This window comes from Eriocheir sinensis, chromosome 22, assembly GCF_024679095.1.
Source record: "Eriocheir sinensis breed Jianghai 21 chromosome 22, ASM2467909v1, whole genome shotgun sequence".
Classification (NCBI taxonomy): Eukaryota; Metazoa; Arthropoda; class Malacostraca; order Decapoda; family Varunidae; genus Eriocheir; species Eriocheir sinensis.
This window is the reverse complement of record NC_066530.1, coordinates 11,299,697-11,317,314: the sequence shown is the minus strand read 5'-3', so window position 1 is coordinate 11,317,314 and position 17,618 is coordinate 11,299,697. Positions and strand designations below refer to the sequence as shown.

The window sequence follows — 17,618 nt, the reverse complement described above, 5'->3', positions numbered from 1 at the left end:
AGAATCTGAGTCCATATTCTTCATTAAACGTATCGGGCTCTCCTTACGACTGTTTTCCAATACCACAAAGAAGATTACCCGAGTTTTCATGGGTGCTTTTCCCGTTGAAGATTCAAAAGCCGTGTAAAACTTTCACCAGCGTCACAAACCAGTCCATGAAAATGCCCACAACCTCTGCGAAAGCATTATCAAATGTGTGTATGTGTGTGTGTGTGTGTGTGTGTGTGTGTGTGTGTGTTTCTGGGCTTTACGCTCGTGTGGTCCCGTCTCCGTATCTATATTTATCCAACTTTTCCTTAAATTTATCCAACTTTTCAATGTGTGTGTGTGTGTGTGTGTGTGTGTGTGTGTGTGTGTGTGTGTGTGTGTGCAAGCCCTGATATGTTAAAGCATCTGGCCCTGGCTCATACATCGCGAGCTCACACGACCCAGGCAGCAGTAACTCAGCTTTTTACAATAACACAAACCACGTACCACATTATTATACAAAGTCAAAGACGCAGGAAAAGAATACCACACAAGGGCGCCAGTCATCTCAGCGCTAGCTACAGGGTGTCATTTTCACGGTGGTAGCAACAAAGCCTCTCTCTCCCTTCCTCCCTCGCGGCTACAAAGAGGGAAGACATATTACTCTTTTATGGAAATGGATGTTGTCTGTAGCCAGTTACTGCTAGGCAAGTGTGGAGATGAAGAGCGAGAGGCGAGGGAAGGGGAGGAAGATGATAGGAGGAGAGGGAGATAGTGAGATTTAGCGAAAGGCGAGAAGAGAAGAATGAAGAGAGAGATGAGAGGAAAGAGGAAAGGAGAGGGAGAGACGAAAGGATAGTGGAATCTAGTTAAGGAAGAGGAGAGATGAGAGAAAAGAGAAGAGAGAAATTGGGCATGACGAGAATAAAAGGAAGAGGAGAGAGAGCCTTATCGCACTGTTACTAGGCTCATGAAACTACCCTTATAAGCACTAACACAACGTCTACCAAAGCCTTGTCATACTATCACTAGGCTCATGAAACTACTCTTATAAGCACTAACACAACCTCTACCAAAGCCATGTCATACTATCACTAGGCTCATGAAACTACTCTTATAAGCACTAACACAACCTCTACCAAAGCCATGTCATACTATCACTAGGCTCATGAAACTACTCTTATAAGCACTAACACAACCTCTACCAAAGCCTTGTCATACTATCACTAGGCTCATGAAACTACTCTTATAAGCACTAACACAACCTCTACCAAAGCCTTGTCATACTATCACTAGGCTCATGAAACTACTCTTATAAGCACTAACACAACCTCTACCAAAGCCATGTCATACTATCACTAGGCTCATGAAACTACCCATGTAAGGACTAACACAACCTCTACCAAAGCCTTACCGAATGAATTAACGTGGGTGTGTTAGCTAAGAAATGTTTGCGCATGTGGTGGGGTTGGGTTGCGTCCCTGGGTTAAGAAAAGATAAGAAACAAGGAGCTGCAAGACGCAATGAAGTGTGGCGTCTGTGAGTCTCATTAAGCTAGTCAGAGCAGAGAATGAGGTAGCGAGGAGAGAGGAGATAGGAGAGGAGATTTTAGCATATTGTTCGTGAGTGTTCAGTGTTATAAGGATTGAGCTTGCGTTGTGGCGTAAACAGGAAGCAAACACGTGTCTCATAAACTATATAGTCTGTGCAGAGAATGAAAAGGCGAGGATAAAGAAGAAAGGAGAGAGGAGTGTTCGTGAGTGTTAGGTGTCATATGGGCTGAACGTGTGTGTGTGTGTGTGTGTGTGTGTGTGTGCTGTGAATAGGGGGATGTTAGCATAGACCGTCGTGTGTGTGTGTGTGTGTGTGTGTGTGTGTGTGTGATAAGTTAGTCAGTACAGTGAATAAAGAGGGTCAAGAACAGAGCAGTGTTACCATATTATCGTACTCAGAACACTGCATGCATTTATCGGTTCCAGACCCCAAAACTGTCGTACCCACCCAGAAAAAAACGACATCAAATTAAAGCCATTATTAAAACCGTAACTTACTGATGTTTTTTGTAATAGTTATGAGTCAGCAGACGGACAATACAATGATCCTAAGTACGATGATATGGAACACTGGGATAGGAGAGAATAGAGAGAGAGATTTTAGCTTAGCATTCGTGAGTGTTAGGTGTTCTATGGGCTGAGCTTGCGACACGACGCTTACAAAACTACCACATGTGTTCTCAGCTAGTCAGGGTAGAGAACGAAAGGGGAGGGAGGATGAAGGAGAAAGGGGAGAGATGTTAGCATAGTATTCGTGAGTGTTGTGTTTGTGGACTAAGCTTCCGATGTAGACTAAATAGAACTCTACCTCTTGTCTCTTAAGGGGCTATTACACTGGGCAAATTTTCCGTGGATCTTCAGTCAAACCACGATTTCCGCTGGCGTGGTTCTCATATTTGCGTGGTTTTCTGACGTGTCCACGATCATCCAAAGCTACGGTAGATTTCACTGACGGACGACGGTATTACTCACCATCTTCATCATCAGCAATAACAACAAACAATTGAGAACCATGTTAGCAGAAATCGTGGTTTGACTGAAGATTCTCGGAAAATATGCCCAGTGTAATATCCCCTTTCAGCTAGTCAGGCCAGAGAACGAAGAGGCGAGGATAGAGGGGAAGGGAGAGAGAGGTTTTAGCATAGTGTTCGTGAGTGTTGGGTGATATATTGGCCGAGTGTGCGTCGTGGCGTTGACCAGATCGCTGCCACGTGTCGCATCCCGGTGCTGAGTTACACGGGTTACCGCATGGCTTGTATCCGCCAGTGTTCGTGCTGGTATTTTAATTTTTTTTACAACAAAGGAGACAGTTTAAGGGCACAAAAAAAGGAAATAATAATAAAAAAGCCCGCTACTCGCTGCTCCTACAAAAAAGAATCAAAAGAGGTGGCCGAAAGAGAGGTCAATTTCGGGAGGCAGTCTGTTAGTTTGTTGTTTTAGTGGTTAGTCAGTCAATTAGTAAGTTAGTTGGTTTGTGAGTGAGTTTATTAGTTAGACTGGGAGATTGTCAGTCAGTTTGAGAGTTTATCCCCTAAAGGGCCGGCGTGGGTGGTCATCTACAACATCCACAGGACCGGCACCTCAGCACCAAACACCGAAAATAGCCTATATTCACACACTTGATTCTGCTGAACTACAATGCAATAACAAATTACTTTGTCGTCATAGTCATCATCAACTCTTCTTCTTTTTAATTATTGCATGAAAACGTTTCTATGTGCTGTGGTTTTGGAGAAATATTGAGTTGAAGAGGAGAGACTTTTGGAGTTAGCGAGGCTCTTGCCCGCTCTGCGTTCGTTTCGCTTGTGTGGCCTTGACTAGTGCGTAATGAAAACGGATGCCCCCATGCTCTAATTCTTATATATAGTCAATACTCTAAGCTTTCTCTATGTAACACAGTCTTGTGATGTGTGGTTTGGGAGTCATTGTAGCATACTCTTCTCATTCTCGTGTTGCTCTGCTGGGCTCGGCAGGGTCTAGCAGGAAATCGGACGCGTCAGAATCCGTGTCAGTACGCCTGTCCATCGTGAGAGCGGGCAAGATTCTGAAGCAGTAGTCTAAACATATCTCTGGCAGTGTTGCCAACGAATGGTCATCGAAAATTACCGAAAAGTAAATAAATTTAGCGCGAAAAAAGCAAAGCGGCTATAACCGCCCCCGGCCCTTCCGTGGAAAAGCGGCTATAGCCGCCTCCGGCCCTTTAGGGGTTATTAGTTAGATAGGGAGATAGTTTGTCAGTAAATTTGTTAGTTTATTAGATAGGAAGATAGATAGTTTGTGAATGAGTTAGTTAATTAGTTAGATATGAAAGATAATTTGTTAGTCAGTTACTTTGTGAGTGAATTAATTTACTAGTTAGGAGATAGACAGTTAGTTGGTTAGTCAGTTTGTGAGTGTGACTTGTTTAATTAGTTAGCGATATAAGAGTTAGTAAGTTTGGTGTTCTTGCGGTTAGTTAGTTAGTTAGTAAGTACGTTAGTCAGTCAGTTAGTTTGTTAGATAGTTGCATACTTACCCACATACTTACTTACTGACACTCTGACCCAGTTTATTGGCCTAAAAAAAATATTAATCTTTGAAGTTTAAAGGAAAATATTTGAGTGTGGTGTTTGTCCACCTGATTGGTCCAGCAAACACACACACACACACACACACACACACACACACACACACACACACACACCTGTCCATACAAGACACCTGTGAACACTCTCTCTCTCTCTCTCTCTCTCTCTCTCTCTCTCTCTCTCTCTCTCTCTCTCTCTCTCTCTTCTGTGTCATCGTCTATGTAACTCTATGAAACTTAATTAAAAAAAATACCTTCGTTATTAGAGTTAACCATTCTATCTTACCGCTTACAATATGTGCAGATATTCATATATTCACCTAATGACTTGTGATGCATCTGAATATACACTTAACTGATTTATTACCAACGTATATATTAGGTGGTGAATAATCTTTATCTATCCGTCGATCTATCTATATCCTTGTCCTTATCTATCCCTGTCTATCTATCTATCTGTCTGTCTGTCTGTCTGTCTGTCTATTAATCTATTTAGTGGTGAGCCTGAAAGGGCGAACAATTGAATGAAGGTCGCGGTCACTGTGCCATGTTTGTGCTTGTGTGTGTGTGTGTGTGTGTGTGTGTGTGTGTGTGCGCGCCTGTGTGTGTGTGTGTGTGTGTGTGTGTGTGTGTGTGGTGTGAATAGGGGGGATGTTAGCATAAGCCGCCACACACACACATACACACACACACACGTACATGCTCTCCTCTCTTCCGCCACTGAACTACCACGTCATCTCTCTCTCTCTCTCTCTCTCTCTCTCTCTCTCTCTCTCTCTCTCTCTCTCTCTTCAGATGACCCTCTTTAGGATATGTTACCTAGTCCAACAAATCCTCCTCATATGGTTTCACTTCACACATAATCTTCTGTACTTGTATGCGTTGGAGTCTGTATACAAGTTAAAGAGCTGCGTTGTGTATGGTTCAGCCTCTACCTTCACCAGACGGCCTTTGTTATGGGTTGGGTAATGGCTAGGTTAGGTTAGGTTATAGTATGTTAGATTAGGTTAGGTAAGGGTAGGATAGGGTAGGGAAGGGTAAGGTAAGGTAGGGTAGGGTTGGATAGGGTAGCGTAGGGTAGGTTTGGGTAGGTTAGGTTAGGTTAGGGTTGGCTAGATTAGGTTAAGTTAGATTGGGTTAGGTTAGATTAGGTTAGGTAAGAAAACATAAGGTCAGGGTAGGGTAAGGTAGTATAAGGTAGGCTAGGTTAAACTAGGGTAAGTTAGGTTAGGATAGGCTAGGTTAGGTTGTGGTAAGATATGGTAGGTTAGATTAGGTTAGGTTAGGGTAAGGCAGGGTTGGTTAGATTAGGTTAGGTTGGGGTAGGACAGGGTTGGTTAGATTAGGTTAGGTTGGGGTAGGACAGGGTTGGTTAGATTAGGCTAGGTTGGGGTAGGGCAGGGTAGGTTAGATTAGGTTAGGTTGGGTTAGGGCAGGGTAGGTTAGATTAGGTTAGGTTGGGGTAGGGCAGGGTAGGTTAGATTAGGTTAGGTTGGGGTAGGGCAGGGTTGGTTTGATTAGGTTAGGTTGGGGTAGGGCAGGGTAGGTTAGATTAGGTTAGGTTGGGGTAGGGCAGGGTTGGTTAGATTAGGTTAGGTTGGGGTAGGGCGGGGTTGGTTAGATTAGGTTAGGTTGGGGTAGGGCAGGGTTGGTTAGATTTGGTTAGGTTGGGGTAGGGCGGGGTTGGTTACGTTAGGTTAGATTGGGGTAGGGCGGGGTTGGTTAGATTAGGTTAGGTTGGGGTAGGGCGGGGTTGGTTAGGTTAGGTTAGGTTGGGGTAGGGCGGGGATGGTTAGGTTAGGTTAGGTTAGGTTAGGTATGGGTACCCAGATAGGATGGACGTTGAGGATTTGCTTCATGAGGGAGGAAGGCAATATAATCCTTCACCTCTTCCGTTTGATATGCCACGAGTTAATTTTAAGGCTCAGTATTGGTTAGGGTAAGGTAGGTATGGGTAGGGAGGTAGAAAAGACAGAGAGGTCACTTCATAAGGGAGGAAGACTATTTTTTTTTACATCAAAGGAGACAGATGAAGGGCTTAAAAAAACACAATAAAAAAAAAAGCCTGCTACTTACTGGCCCTAAAAAGATTGGAGAGGAGTGGCCGAAAGAGAAGTCAATTTCGGGAGTAGAGGTGTCCTGATTTCGGAAGTAGAGGTATCCAGAGTAGAGGTAGTAGAGGTGAGTAGAGGTAGTAGATGTGTCCTGATTTCGGGAGTAGAGGTGTCCTGATTTTGGGAGTAGAGGTGTCCTGATTTTGGGAGTAGAGGTGTCCTGATTTCGGAAGTAGAGGTGCCCAGAGTAGAGGTAGTAGAGGTGAGTAGAGGTAGTAGATGTGTCCTGATTTCGGGAGTAGAGGTGTCCTGATTTCGGGAGTAGAGGTATCCAGAGTAGAGGTAGTAGAGGTGAGTAGAGGTAGTAGAGGTGTCCTGATTTTGGGAGTAGAGGTGTCCTGATTTTGGGAGTAGAGGTGTCCTGATTTTGGGAGTAGAGGTGTCCTGATTTCGGAAGTAGAGGTATCCAGAGTAGAGGTAGTAGAGGTGAGTAGAGGGAGTAGAGGTGTCCTGATTTCGGGAGTAGAGGTGTCCTGATTTTGGGAGTAGAGGTGTCCTGATTTTGGGAGTAGAGGTGTCCTGATTTCGGAAGTAGAGGTATCCAGAGTAGAGGTAGTAGAGGTGAGTAGAGGGAGTAGAGGTGTCCTGATTTCGGGAGTAGAGGTGTCCTGATTTCGGGAGTAGAGGTGTCCTGATTTTGGGAGTAGAGGTGTCCTGATTTTCTAGCAACTCCTCGGTACAAAGGCGACAAGTAGTTATTTTCCGGTTCCGTATTGGCTTCCCCCTTTATCAGATGCAGCGGGTCAGGTCTGGCTGGAGAGCGCTGAAGGGTGAATCTCATAATAGACTAGTGTTTGCATCTCATCTTTCGGGTAGGTTAGGTTAGGTTAGGTTATAGTATGTTAGATTAGATTAGGTTAGGTTAGGGTAGGGACAGGGTTGGGTAGGGTAGGGTAAGATAAGGTAGGGTAGGGTATGGTTGGGCAGGTTAGGTTTGGGTCTGTTACGTTAGGTTAGGGTAGGCTAGATTAGGTTGTTCAAGGCTACAAGGGAGGTGTACTATGGCACTTGTTCTGACTATATACCCTCTTTCAAAATGGCCCATTCTCTCTCTTCAATTTCTCTATCTCACTGTCTCTCTATATCCTTTATCTAAATGGCCGCCGGTATTATAAGACACACTCGCTTTTCATATCAACTATTTCTAAAGGTCAAAGGGGGATATCAGTCAGGTTCTAATGCGTGTTTTTTAGGCTCAGGGTACAGAAGAAGGGGCAAACTACCACCAGGGTCATACAACTAGTACTGGAAATGCCCACAACTCCTGCGAAAGCCTTGACAAATAGGTGTTCTGGGGCGGCGAGATGTCTGACGATACGACCCTGATCAGGCTTCCCGCCGTATTCATGTGTAGACGTGGCCGAGTGATGATAAGATTAGAAAGATAGTGAAGTTCCGGGAATGGCACTTTTAACTGTGTCCAGGGGGATAGAGGGGACTCGAGGGGTTCATGTGGTTTCAGGTTCATCATTCTGGGAGACGAAACACATATCACTCCACTGTGGATTCGATTCCTTTCATGTTTCTTATTTTTGGAACTTCTGTTGGAGGGGTTCCGTGTCAATGCATCGCTTAAAGCTGAAATGGTTGCCAGGTTTCCAGGCTCATTTTGGGAAACAAGACACATTTGACGCCACTGTTAGATTGAATCCCCTTTACGAGTCTTATGTTGGAAATTTCGACAGGAGGGGTTTGCTCTCATTGCACCGCTCAGATTGGGAGGTTTTTGGGGTTTACTGTCTCCTTCTGAGAGGCAAAACCTATATTACTCTAGCACATTTTTTTCTATTGGAACCTACATACAAGAGGGGTTTGCTATCATTGCATCGCTCAGGTTGGGAGGCTGTTGAGGTTTACAGGCTCCTTCTGAGAGGCGGAACAGATATTACTCCGATACAAATTAAGTTCCAGCACATTTCTTTCTGTTGGAACCTACATTTAAGAAGGGTTTGCTGTCATTGCATCGCTCAGGTTGGGAGGTTGTTGGGGTTACAGGCTCCTTCTGAGAGGCGGAACAGATATTACTCCACTACAAATTAAGTTCCAACACATTTCTTTCTTTTGGAACCTACATTTAAGAAGGGTTTGCTGTCATTGCATCGCTCAGGTTGGGAGGTTGTTGGGGTTACAGGCTCCTTCTGAGAGGCGGAACAGATATTACTCCACTACAAATTAAGTTCCAGCACATTTCTTTCTGTTGGAACCTACATACAAAAGGGTTTGCTATCATTGCATCGCTCAGGTTGGGAGGTTATTGAGGTTCACAGGCTCCTTCTGAGAGGCGGAACAGATATTACTCCACTACAAATTAAGTTCCAGCACATTTCTTTCTATTGTAACCTACATACAAGAGGGTTTGCTATCATTGCATGGCTCAGGTTGATAGGTTGTTGGGGTTCACAGGCTCCTTCTGAGAGGCGGAACAGATATTACTCCTTTACAAATTAATTTCCAACAGATTTCTTTCTATAGGAACTAACAAGAGGGGTTTGCTGTCACTGCAGAAGCTAGTGTTGTTGTGTCTCCAGCTTTTTCTGGGAGACGAAACACATACACGTTCTCTATAGATCCTCTGAACTCCTCTATAGATTAAGTCCTTTCTTTTGGAACTGTGTCTACAAGAAGTGTTTGGTATCACGATGCAACGCTCAAGAGATTTGCCCACGTCACCTCTGTAGTTTCGCTAGACTAATAATTATTCTCCTTCTGTACGTCACCTCTGTAGTTTCGCTAGACTAAAAAATATAATTCTCCCTCTGTGTCCCCTTCCCATCATAAACTCTACGGGTCGGAAGTCTCATATCATATTGTTGTATCATCGTCTTTGAGTTCTTATTTTTTTCCTCCTGCTCTCCTTTCCTCTTTTCTTTCGCCCCTTCCTCCATCGCTTCCTCTTATTTCACCTGCTTTTAATAACTCTCCTTCTGTGCGTCCCTCCCATCATAAACTCTACGGCTGGGAAGTGTCATATCACATTGTTGTATCGCCCTCCCTTCCTTAATTTTCTTCCTTCCTGCTCTCTCTCCTCTTTTCTGTCCCCCCCCCCCCTCCATCGCTTCCTTTTTTCACCTGCTTTTGTTTTTCCCTTCCTTTCTTCCCTTCCTTTTTTTTTCCCAACTACTTGTGTCATAGTCCCTCCTTCTCTCCCTCCCATCCCCCTTCTATTAACTGGTCTTGTTTTCCCCCTTCCCTCCTCCTTCTATTCCATTCCTTTCCAGATGCTTGTTTTTATTTTCCTTTCTTTCTTCCCCTGTTCCTCTTCTTTTCAGCTGTTTTTTTCTCCCTTTCTTTCCTCCTTCCCTCCATTCCACCCTTTCCCATTTGCTTGTTATTTTCCTTCCTTATCCCTCCTTCTTTTTCTAATTGCCTGTGTTATCTTTCTTCCTTCCATTTTCTTCCTTCATTCCTTCCTGCCCTCCCTTTCTTCCTGTCGGTATTTGCCTTTCTTTTCTCTCTTACCTCTCTCTCTTCTGTCGTTAGTTCCCTTCATATACCCCTTTCATTTCTTTTCCGCTAAGTCCCTTCCTTATTTCTCCCCTTTTCACAGTTTTCCTTATTTTTTGCCTTCCTTTCTCTTTTTCACTTCGTCGTTATATTTTTTTTACAGCAGAGGAGACAGTGCAAGGGCGTAAAAAAAAAGAAAACAATAATGAAAGAAAAAAAAGAAGCCCGCTACTTACTGCTCCTAAACAGAGAAATATGCCTTCCCTTCTCCCTCCTCCCCCCCCCCGCCTTTCTTATGTAACTACTAGTGTTTGCTTTTTTCCCTTCCTTCCCTTCCTCCCTCCCTTCCCATCACCTCTACTTATGTTTTTAACTGTCCCTTTGTTCCCTCATTCCGTTTGTTTTGGTTTAAGACAGACTTTGGCCATGTCGAGTCAACCCACACAGTCCCACACTCCCTTTATCCTTCCTAAGTCCCTCGTTCGTGGTCGTAAAGTCTTTTACAGGGGAAGTTTCATATCAGTTTACAACGCTGGTTCGTCGCTTTTTATTTTAAGCTCCTGTTCCCATTTGTTTATTTTTCATTCTTCTCTCCCATCTTTCTTTTTTTTTCCCTCTCTGAACTGCTGGTGTGTTTCTTTTCCTTTCCTTTTTTCCTTCTTAACTTTTTTTCCATCTTTATTTTCCTTCCTTTTCCCCTTTCACTTTTCTGTTGTTGCTTCCCCTTCACTTCTTTTTTTTTCATTCTCTCCCTTTCTTTTTTTCCTCTCTGAACTGCTAGTGTGTTTCTTTTCCTTTCCTTTCCTTTTCCTTTCCTTTTTTCCTTCTTAACTTTTTTTCCATCTTTATTTTCCTTCCTTTTCCCCTTTCACTTTTCTGTTGTTGCTTCCCCTTCACTTCTTTTTTTTCATTCTCTCCCTTTCTTTTTTTCCTCTCTGAACTGCTAGTGTGTTTCTTTTTCCTTTCCTTACTACCCTTTCCCTTTTTTCCTTCTTAACTTTTTTCCATCTTTGTTTTCCTTCCTTTTCCCCTTTCACTCTTTTCTGTTGTTACTTTCCCTTCACTTCTTTTCCGTTCATAATTTTCTTTCCATCTCCCCTTCTAACTTTTTTTCCCGTCATGATTTTCTTCCTTTCTTCCTTTCACTTCTGTTCCTTTCGCTATTTGCCTTCCTTCTCCCCTTTTTAACTTTTTTTCCCGTCCTTTTATCCTTCCTTTCTCCTTTGCTCTACATTTCCGTTTATTTTTTTCCTCCCCTTTTCACAATTTTCCTTCATTTCATCTCTTCATTATTCTCTTTCACTTGTTCCTTTCCTTATATGCCTTCCATCTTCCCCTTCTTCACTTCTCTATTGTTATTTTGGGTTCCATGAGTTTGTATCCTCTCTTGTATTAACTTGCATGTCTTTCGTTTCTGTGTCACGTTTGTTCCTTTCGTTATTTGCATTTCTCTCGTTCTTTTACGTTCCATTAAACTTATGCCATGTTGCCAAATCACACAGCCACACAGTACCCTCTTGGTTCTCCTCCTGTTCCTCCTCCTTTTCCTCCTCCTCCCTGGTATGTGTAACCTGGCCTCGACTCGATGGTGCTGCGTCAGGAGTTTTGTGTGTAAACAACCGCGCCACGTCCTCCACCCTACAACATCCTCGGAACACTCACCCGCCTGTCTTTATCTCTTCAACCCATACATTCCCCTCCTGTTAGTGTCTGGTCTGCCCTTAAAAATCAGTGGTTGTGTTGCTTTCCTTCCTATTTTTTCATTGCTAGTCTTATGGTATCTGTCTTTCTATCTTACTGTCTCTCTTATGTCTGTCTTTATCTCTTCAACCCATACATTCCCCTCCTGTTAGTGTCTGTTCTGCCCCTAATAATCAGTGGTAGTGTTGCTTTCCTTCCTATTTTTTCATTGTTACCCTTATGGTATCTGTCTTTCTATCTTACTGTCTCTCTCATTGCTGTCTTTACTTTGCATTAACAACAACCCTCATGTTACTTTCTCTCTTATATTCCCTAATTCTGCGGTAATGTTGCTTCTCTCCTTGCTATTTGTTATCGCTACTCTTATGGTGTTTTTGTCTACTGTCTTTCTATCTTACTGTCTCTCTCTTCGTCTGTCTTTATCTCTTCGCTTTTTAAACTCCCCTCCTCTTACTGTCTCTTCTATCCCTTAAATTCAGCGGTTGTGTTGCTTTCTCTCCTTGCTATCTGTTATCGCTACTCGCATGCTGTCTTTGTCTTACTGTCTTTCTATCTTACTGTCTCTCTCTTCGTCTGTCTTAACTTCTTCGCCTTTTAAACCTCCCTCCTCTTACTCTCTGTCTTCTACCCCTTGAATTCTGCGATAGTGTTGCTTCCTCTCCTTGTTATCTGTTATCGCTACTGTCATGATGTTTCCTCTCTCATGTCTATTTTTACTTCTTCGCCTCATCAACTCCCTTCCTGTAACTGTCTCTCGTTTAGTTTTATCCTTTAATTCCGTGGTAGTGTTGTTCCTTCCCTTGGTATTCTTTCATTACTTCTTCCATGCTTTTTTGAATTTGCACACCACAACATTCTCCGAACACTCCCTCGTTTGTCTTTACTTCGCCTCATCAGCTCCTCTCTTGTTACTTTTTTTTTTACAACAAAGGAGGCAGCTCAAGGGCACACAAAAACAACAACAACAACAAAAAAAGCCCGCTAATCGCTGCTCCCACAAAAGAACCAGAAGAGGCGGCCAAAAGCAAGGTCAAACTCGACTGTCGGTCTTCTGTGTTGCCTTCCTTCCGTTGCCAGCTTTCATCGGTACTTTCAAGCTATTCGGAATTTATTAACTGCATGCCTCCATCCCCCCACGCGGCCACGTTATACATGCAACTTTCTACGCTGGTTCATTCCTATGCTGTCCAACTTTCTACGCTGGCTCATTCCTGTGCTGTCCAACTTTCTACGCTGGCTCATTCCTATGCTGTCCAACTTTCTACGCTGGCTCATTCCTATGCTGTCCAACTTTCTACGCTGGCTCATTCCTATGCTGTCCAACTTTCTACGCTGGCTCATTCCTATGCTGTCCAACTTTCTACGCTGGCTCATTCCTATGCTGTCCAACTTTCTAGTGCACCAAAACTAATACTCTCTGGTCATCTCTCGCATAAGTCAGTCGTGTCAAGCTACTAACAGTCAGATGAGGTGTTTGTTATATTTATTACTATCGCTTGCACAACCTAAGAACAAAAATGTGCCTTATAATAAAAAATAAGGCTTATTTTTCTCTTATCATCAAAGCTAATTATCGTATAAGTTAATCGCATCAAGTTACTTATACGCAGAGAAGATGTTTTCCTTTATCTGTTAGTATCGCCTGTTTTATTTATTAGTATCGCTTACACAACCTATAACAAAAAAAATGCCTTACTATAAATAATAAGTTTTTTCTCTTATCGTCAAAGCTAATATACTCCGGTAAGCCTCGTACATGTTAATCGCATCAAGTTACCAGCACGCAGAGAAGATGTTTTCCTTTATCTGTTAGTATCGCCTGTTTTATTTATTAGTATCGCTTACACAACCTATAACAAAAAAAATGCCTTACTATAAATAATAAGTTTTTTCTCTTATCGTCAAAGCTAATACACTCCGGTAAGCCTCGTATAAGTCAGCCGCATCAAGTTACTAGCACGCAGAGTTGATGTTTTCCTTTACCTGTTAGTATCGCCTACGCATCCAAGAACGCAACTTAATCTTAGTCTCTTCAATATAACGTTTTTTTCCCCAGGTCAGAATTAATGGTCTCTGGTGATGTAACGTATATAAGTCAGCCGCATCAAGTTACTAGCACGCAGAGTTGATGTTTTCCTTTATCTGTTAGTATCGCCTACGCATCCAAGAACGCAACTTAATCTTAGCCTCTTCAATATAACGTTTTTTTCCCCAGCTCAAAGTTAATGGTCTCTGGCGATGTAACGTATATATAAGTCAGTCACATCAAGTTACTAGCACGCAGAGTCGATGTTTTCCTTTACCTGTTAGTATCGCCTACGCATCCAAGAACGCAACTTAATTTTAGTCTCTTCAATATGACGTTTTTTTTTCCCCAGGTCAGTAATGGTCTCAGGTGATGTAACGTGTATAATATAAGTCAGCCACATCAAGTTACTAGCACGCGAAGATTATTTATATTTTTTTTATTTAGTTTTTCCCCTTTAACTCTTTTCTGTTGTTACTTTCCCTTCACTTCTTCTTCGTTCATAGTTTTCTTTCCATCTCCCCTTCTAACTTTTTTCCCCGTCATGATGTTCTTCCTTTCTTAATCCAGTAAACATGAGACTTTCTTTTTTCTCTTTTCCCCTGAATTAAGACTAGTTCTGTCTCACGAGTCCATTGTATCAAGTTGCTAGCTCGCAAAGTAGATTATTTATATTTATTTTTATTTAGTCTAGCTAGCACAGTAAACATTTGACTTTCTTTTTTTCTCTCTTCCCTTAAATTGACTGTCTCACGAGTCTATTGTATCAAGTTATTAGCTCGCAGAGTAGATTATATATATTTATTTTTATTTAGTCTAGCTGGCACAGTAAACATTTGACTTTTTTTTTTCTCTTTTCCCCTAAATTGACTGTCTCACGAGTCTATTGTATCAAGTTACTAGCTCGCAATGTAGATTATTATTATTATTATTATTATTATTTTATTTTTTATTTTTTTGGTATTAATACTTTAACTTGCACACTAAATATAAACTTTTTTTTTCTCGTTTCCCATCAAATAAGACCGCGAGTTCCGCTTTCTGAGTCTCTCGCATCAATTGTGTCATAGTCCTTCTCTTCCATCCCTCCCATCCTCCTTCTGTTAACTGGTCATATTTTTTTCCCCTTCCCTCCCACCTTCTATTCCATTTTATAGCACGCAGAGCACACGATTTTCTTTTATTATAACTATACCCTGCACAGTAAAAATAAGACAAGCCACCCTCTTTTTTATTCTCTCGTAGCCACTAAATTAAGACTGGCTGGTTATGTCTTACTAGTCCCGCGCATCAGGTTACTAACAGGGAGAATACATGAATATCTCTTACTGGAACTCTACCCTGCACAGTAAAAATAAGACAAACCACCCTCTTTTTTATTCTCTCGTAGCCACTAAATTAAGACTGGCTGGTTATGTCTTACTAGTCCCGCGTATCAGGTTACTAACACGTAGAGCACACGATTTTCTCTTATTATAACTCTACCCTGCACAGTAAAAATAAGACAAGCCACCCTCTTTTTTATTCTCTCGTAGCCACTAAATTAAGACTGGCTGGTTATGTCTTACTAGTCCCGCGTATCAGGTTACTAACACGCAAAGTATTTTTTTTTTTCATTGGTATAGTACAAGACTTTTTTTCTTCTTTCTTTCGTTGTCTCTCATAGCCTCTAAGACTCTGGTTCTGTCACATGAGTCCCTCGCATGAAGTTGCTAGGCGCGCAGAGTACATGATTTTGTTTTTATTAGTATACTCTGTTTAGTGAAAGCAAAACCTCCCCCCCTTTTTTTCTTTCTCTCTCGTACACAAATTAAGACTGGTTCTGCCTCATGAATCCCGCAGGTTACTAACACGCAGAATACATGATTTTTTATATTTTTATTAGTATACCCTGTTTAGTGAAAGTAAGACCCCATTTTTTTTATTTCTATCGGAGTCCCTAAATTAAGACTGGTTGGTTCTCTTTCATGAATCCCTCGTCTCAGGTTACTAGCACGCAGAGTAGACGCATTTTTTTCCCCCGTCAGTATCAACAAACAGACGCCACTCCAACGTCTCGCCCACTGCGTCAACACAATTATTCGGACGTATTAAAAGGAGTCTCGCCGCGCGCTGATAAACGGTACTCTGTGTTGATGTTTGATGAATGGTGTGATTTATACGTTTATTTATTATTATTATTTTTTTATTTTTTTGAGGGGGGAGGAGTTCAAGGTCGGGAAGTAACAGGAGGTGGTTTGTGAGGATTTGTATTTTGTTTTAATCTCGCCTTTTTTCTTTTTTTCCCTATTTTTTCTTCCTCTTATCCCCTAATGAGTATCTGTTTTCCTTTCTTTTTCTCCTAGTACTTCTTTCTCCCTCTAGTGAATATATTTTTCCTATTGACTTCTTTTCCTCTAATGATGATCTGTTTCCCTTTCCTATTTTTCCTAGTATCTTTCTTTTTTTCTCTAGTATTTTTTCATTTTTTCCCTAGTGTTTTCTTTTTCCCCCTATGATTATCAGTATTCCTTTATTTTTTTCTCTAATGAGTGTGTTTTATTTTTTCCTGAGTAACTTCCTTTTTTCGTAGTGATTATCTGTTTTCATTTCTTTTTTTCCTTGTCATCATTTGTTTTTCCTCTTTTTTTTCCTAGTATAGTGAGTATTTTATTTTCCCCCTAATGATTATTTTTTCCTATCTTTTTTTCTCTAATGGGTATTTTTATTTTTTCCCGAGTAACTTTTCCTTTTTCCCATGATTATCTGTTTTTATTTCTTTTTTCCCTTGTCATTATTTGTTTTTCCTTCTTTTTTTTCCCCTTGAGTATATTTTCCTTAATCGTCCCCCTTTCCCTTTCTCTGCAGGTGCCGCGAGAAGACGTACGCGGAGCGGCTCCCCACTGTTAGCGTCGTGATTCCCTTTTTCGAGGAGCACTGGACCACCCTTCTCCGCACCGTGATGTCAGTGGTCAACCGCTCGCCGCCCCAGGTCCTGCGGGAGATCATACTGGTGGACGACGGCTGCACCCTGAAAGGTGTGTGGTTAGGTCGTCGCTAGGATAAACGGGGGAGTTCCTGAGCGTGTAAATAGATTGTAGTTATCGGCCTTTCTGTTTGGCGCTTGCGAATTTTTATTCATTTATTTATTTATTTATTTATTTTTTTTACGTCTTGGCCTATTGCGCCGGTAGGCTTCTTCCCGGTGGATCCTGATGTCGGTCCAAGGCTTCTTCACGGTAGGGCCTGATGGTCGGCCCAGCCCGTTCTGGCCCAGGCGAGTGTTTATAGTGGCGCCATCTTGCATTGGCTCATGCTGCCCTCCCGGAGCTCATTTTTAATCCTAGAATCTAGAGTCCGGGTTGATAGGTGGTCTTGTGGACAGCATGTGGGTAGTTTTAAGCCACTCGGCGGCGGCTGAAAAATCCCAGCTTGGTGGCACCGGTCGGGGATTGAACTCGCGTCCTCCTGAACGCGGGGCCGTCTTGCTATCTGTTCAACCATCCTCTTATGCCAGGTCCCTCACGCCGCCACCTCCTCACACCCCCAGCTTCCCCCACCTCGGCCATGGCACCAAATAGGAAGGAGGAGCCGGTTCACATATTGGGTGGACGGCGACTAGACGCTTCACACTCACACGCACACACGCTACAGGGAGCCTATTAGTATGCAGAGGTGGCTCGGCGATTCATAAACTCATCAATACTTATCATAAACACATGCCAGGGGGTCGTGAGGGTGAGTAATAGCGTGGTCACCTGTGGGCTTCTCATGAATAAGGGGCGTGGGTGTTTTATGGATATCAAGGCTTTTTCACCTTATTTGTGGGGAGGAGGTGGCTGAGTCGTCAGAGTAACGGCCCCGTGTTCAGGAGGACGCGAGTTCAATCCCCGCCCGGTGCCACCAAGCTGGGATTTTTCAGCCGCCGCCGAGTGGCTTAAAACTACCCACATGCTGTCCAGAAGACCACCCATCAACCCGGACTCTAGATTCTAGGATCAAAGATGAGCTCTGGGAGGGCAGCATGAGCCAATGCAAGATGGCGCCACTATAAACACTCGCCTGCGCCAGAACGGGCTGGGCCGACCATCAGGACCCACCGGAAAGAAGCCTTGGACCGACCATCAGGATCCACCGGGAAGAAGCCTACCGGCGCAATAGGCCGCAATGTAAGAAAAAAAAAAAAAAATAAATAAATAAATAAAAAATTATCTAGTCACGCATTTATACATCCAACACCCTAATAATTTACGTGTGTGTGTGTGTGT

The 17,618-nt window shown here is 42.7% G+C and overlaps 1 protein-coding gene across 2 annotated transcripts in view; it reads left to right on the top strand.

Moving 5' to 3' along the window:
- LOC127002053 (uncharacterized) overlaps positions 1 to 17,618 on the top strand; it is a 93,551-nt gene that overhangs the window by 22,502 nt on the left and 53,431 nt on the right. For both annotated transcript variants that reach the window (XM_050867418.1, XM_050867419.1), the window contains exon 3: positions 16,219 to 16,388. In XM_050867418.1, the coding sequence (XP_050723375.1) occupies positions 16,219 to 16,388 (170 nt within the window). The remainder of the gene's footprint in view (positions 1 to 16,218; positions 16,389 to 17,618) is intronic.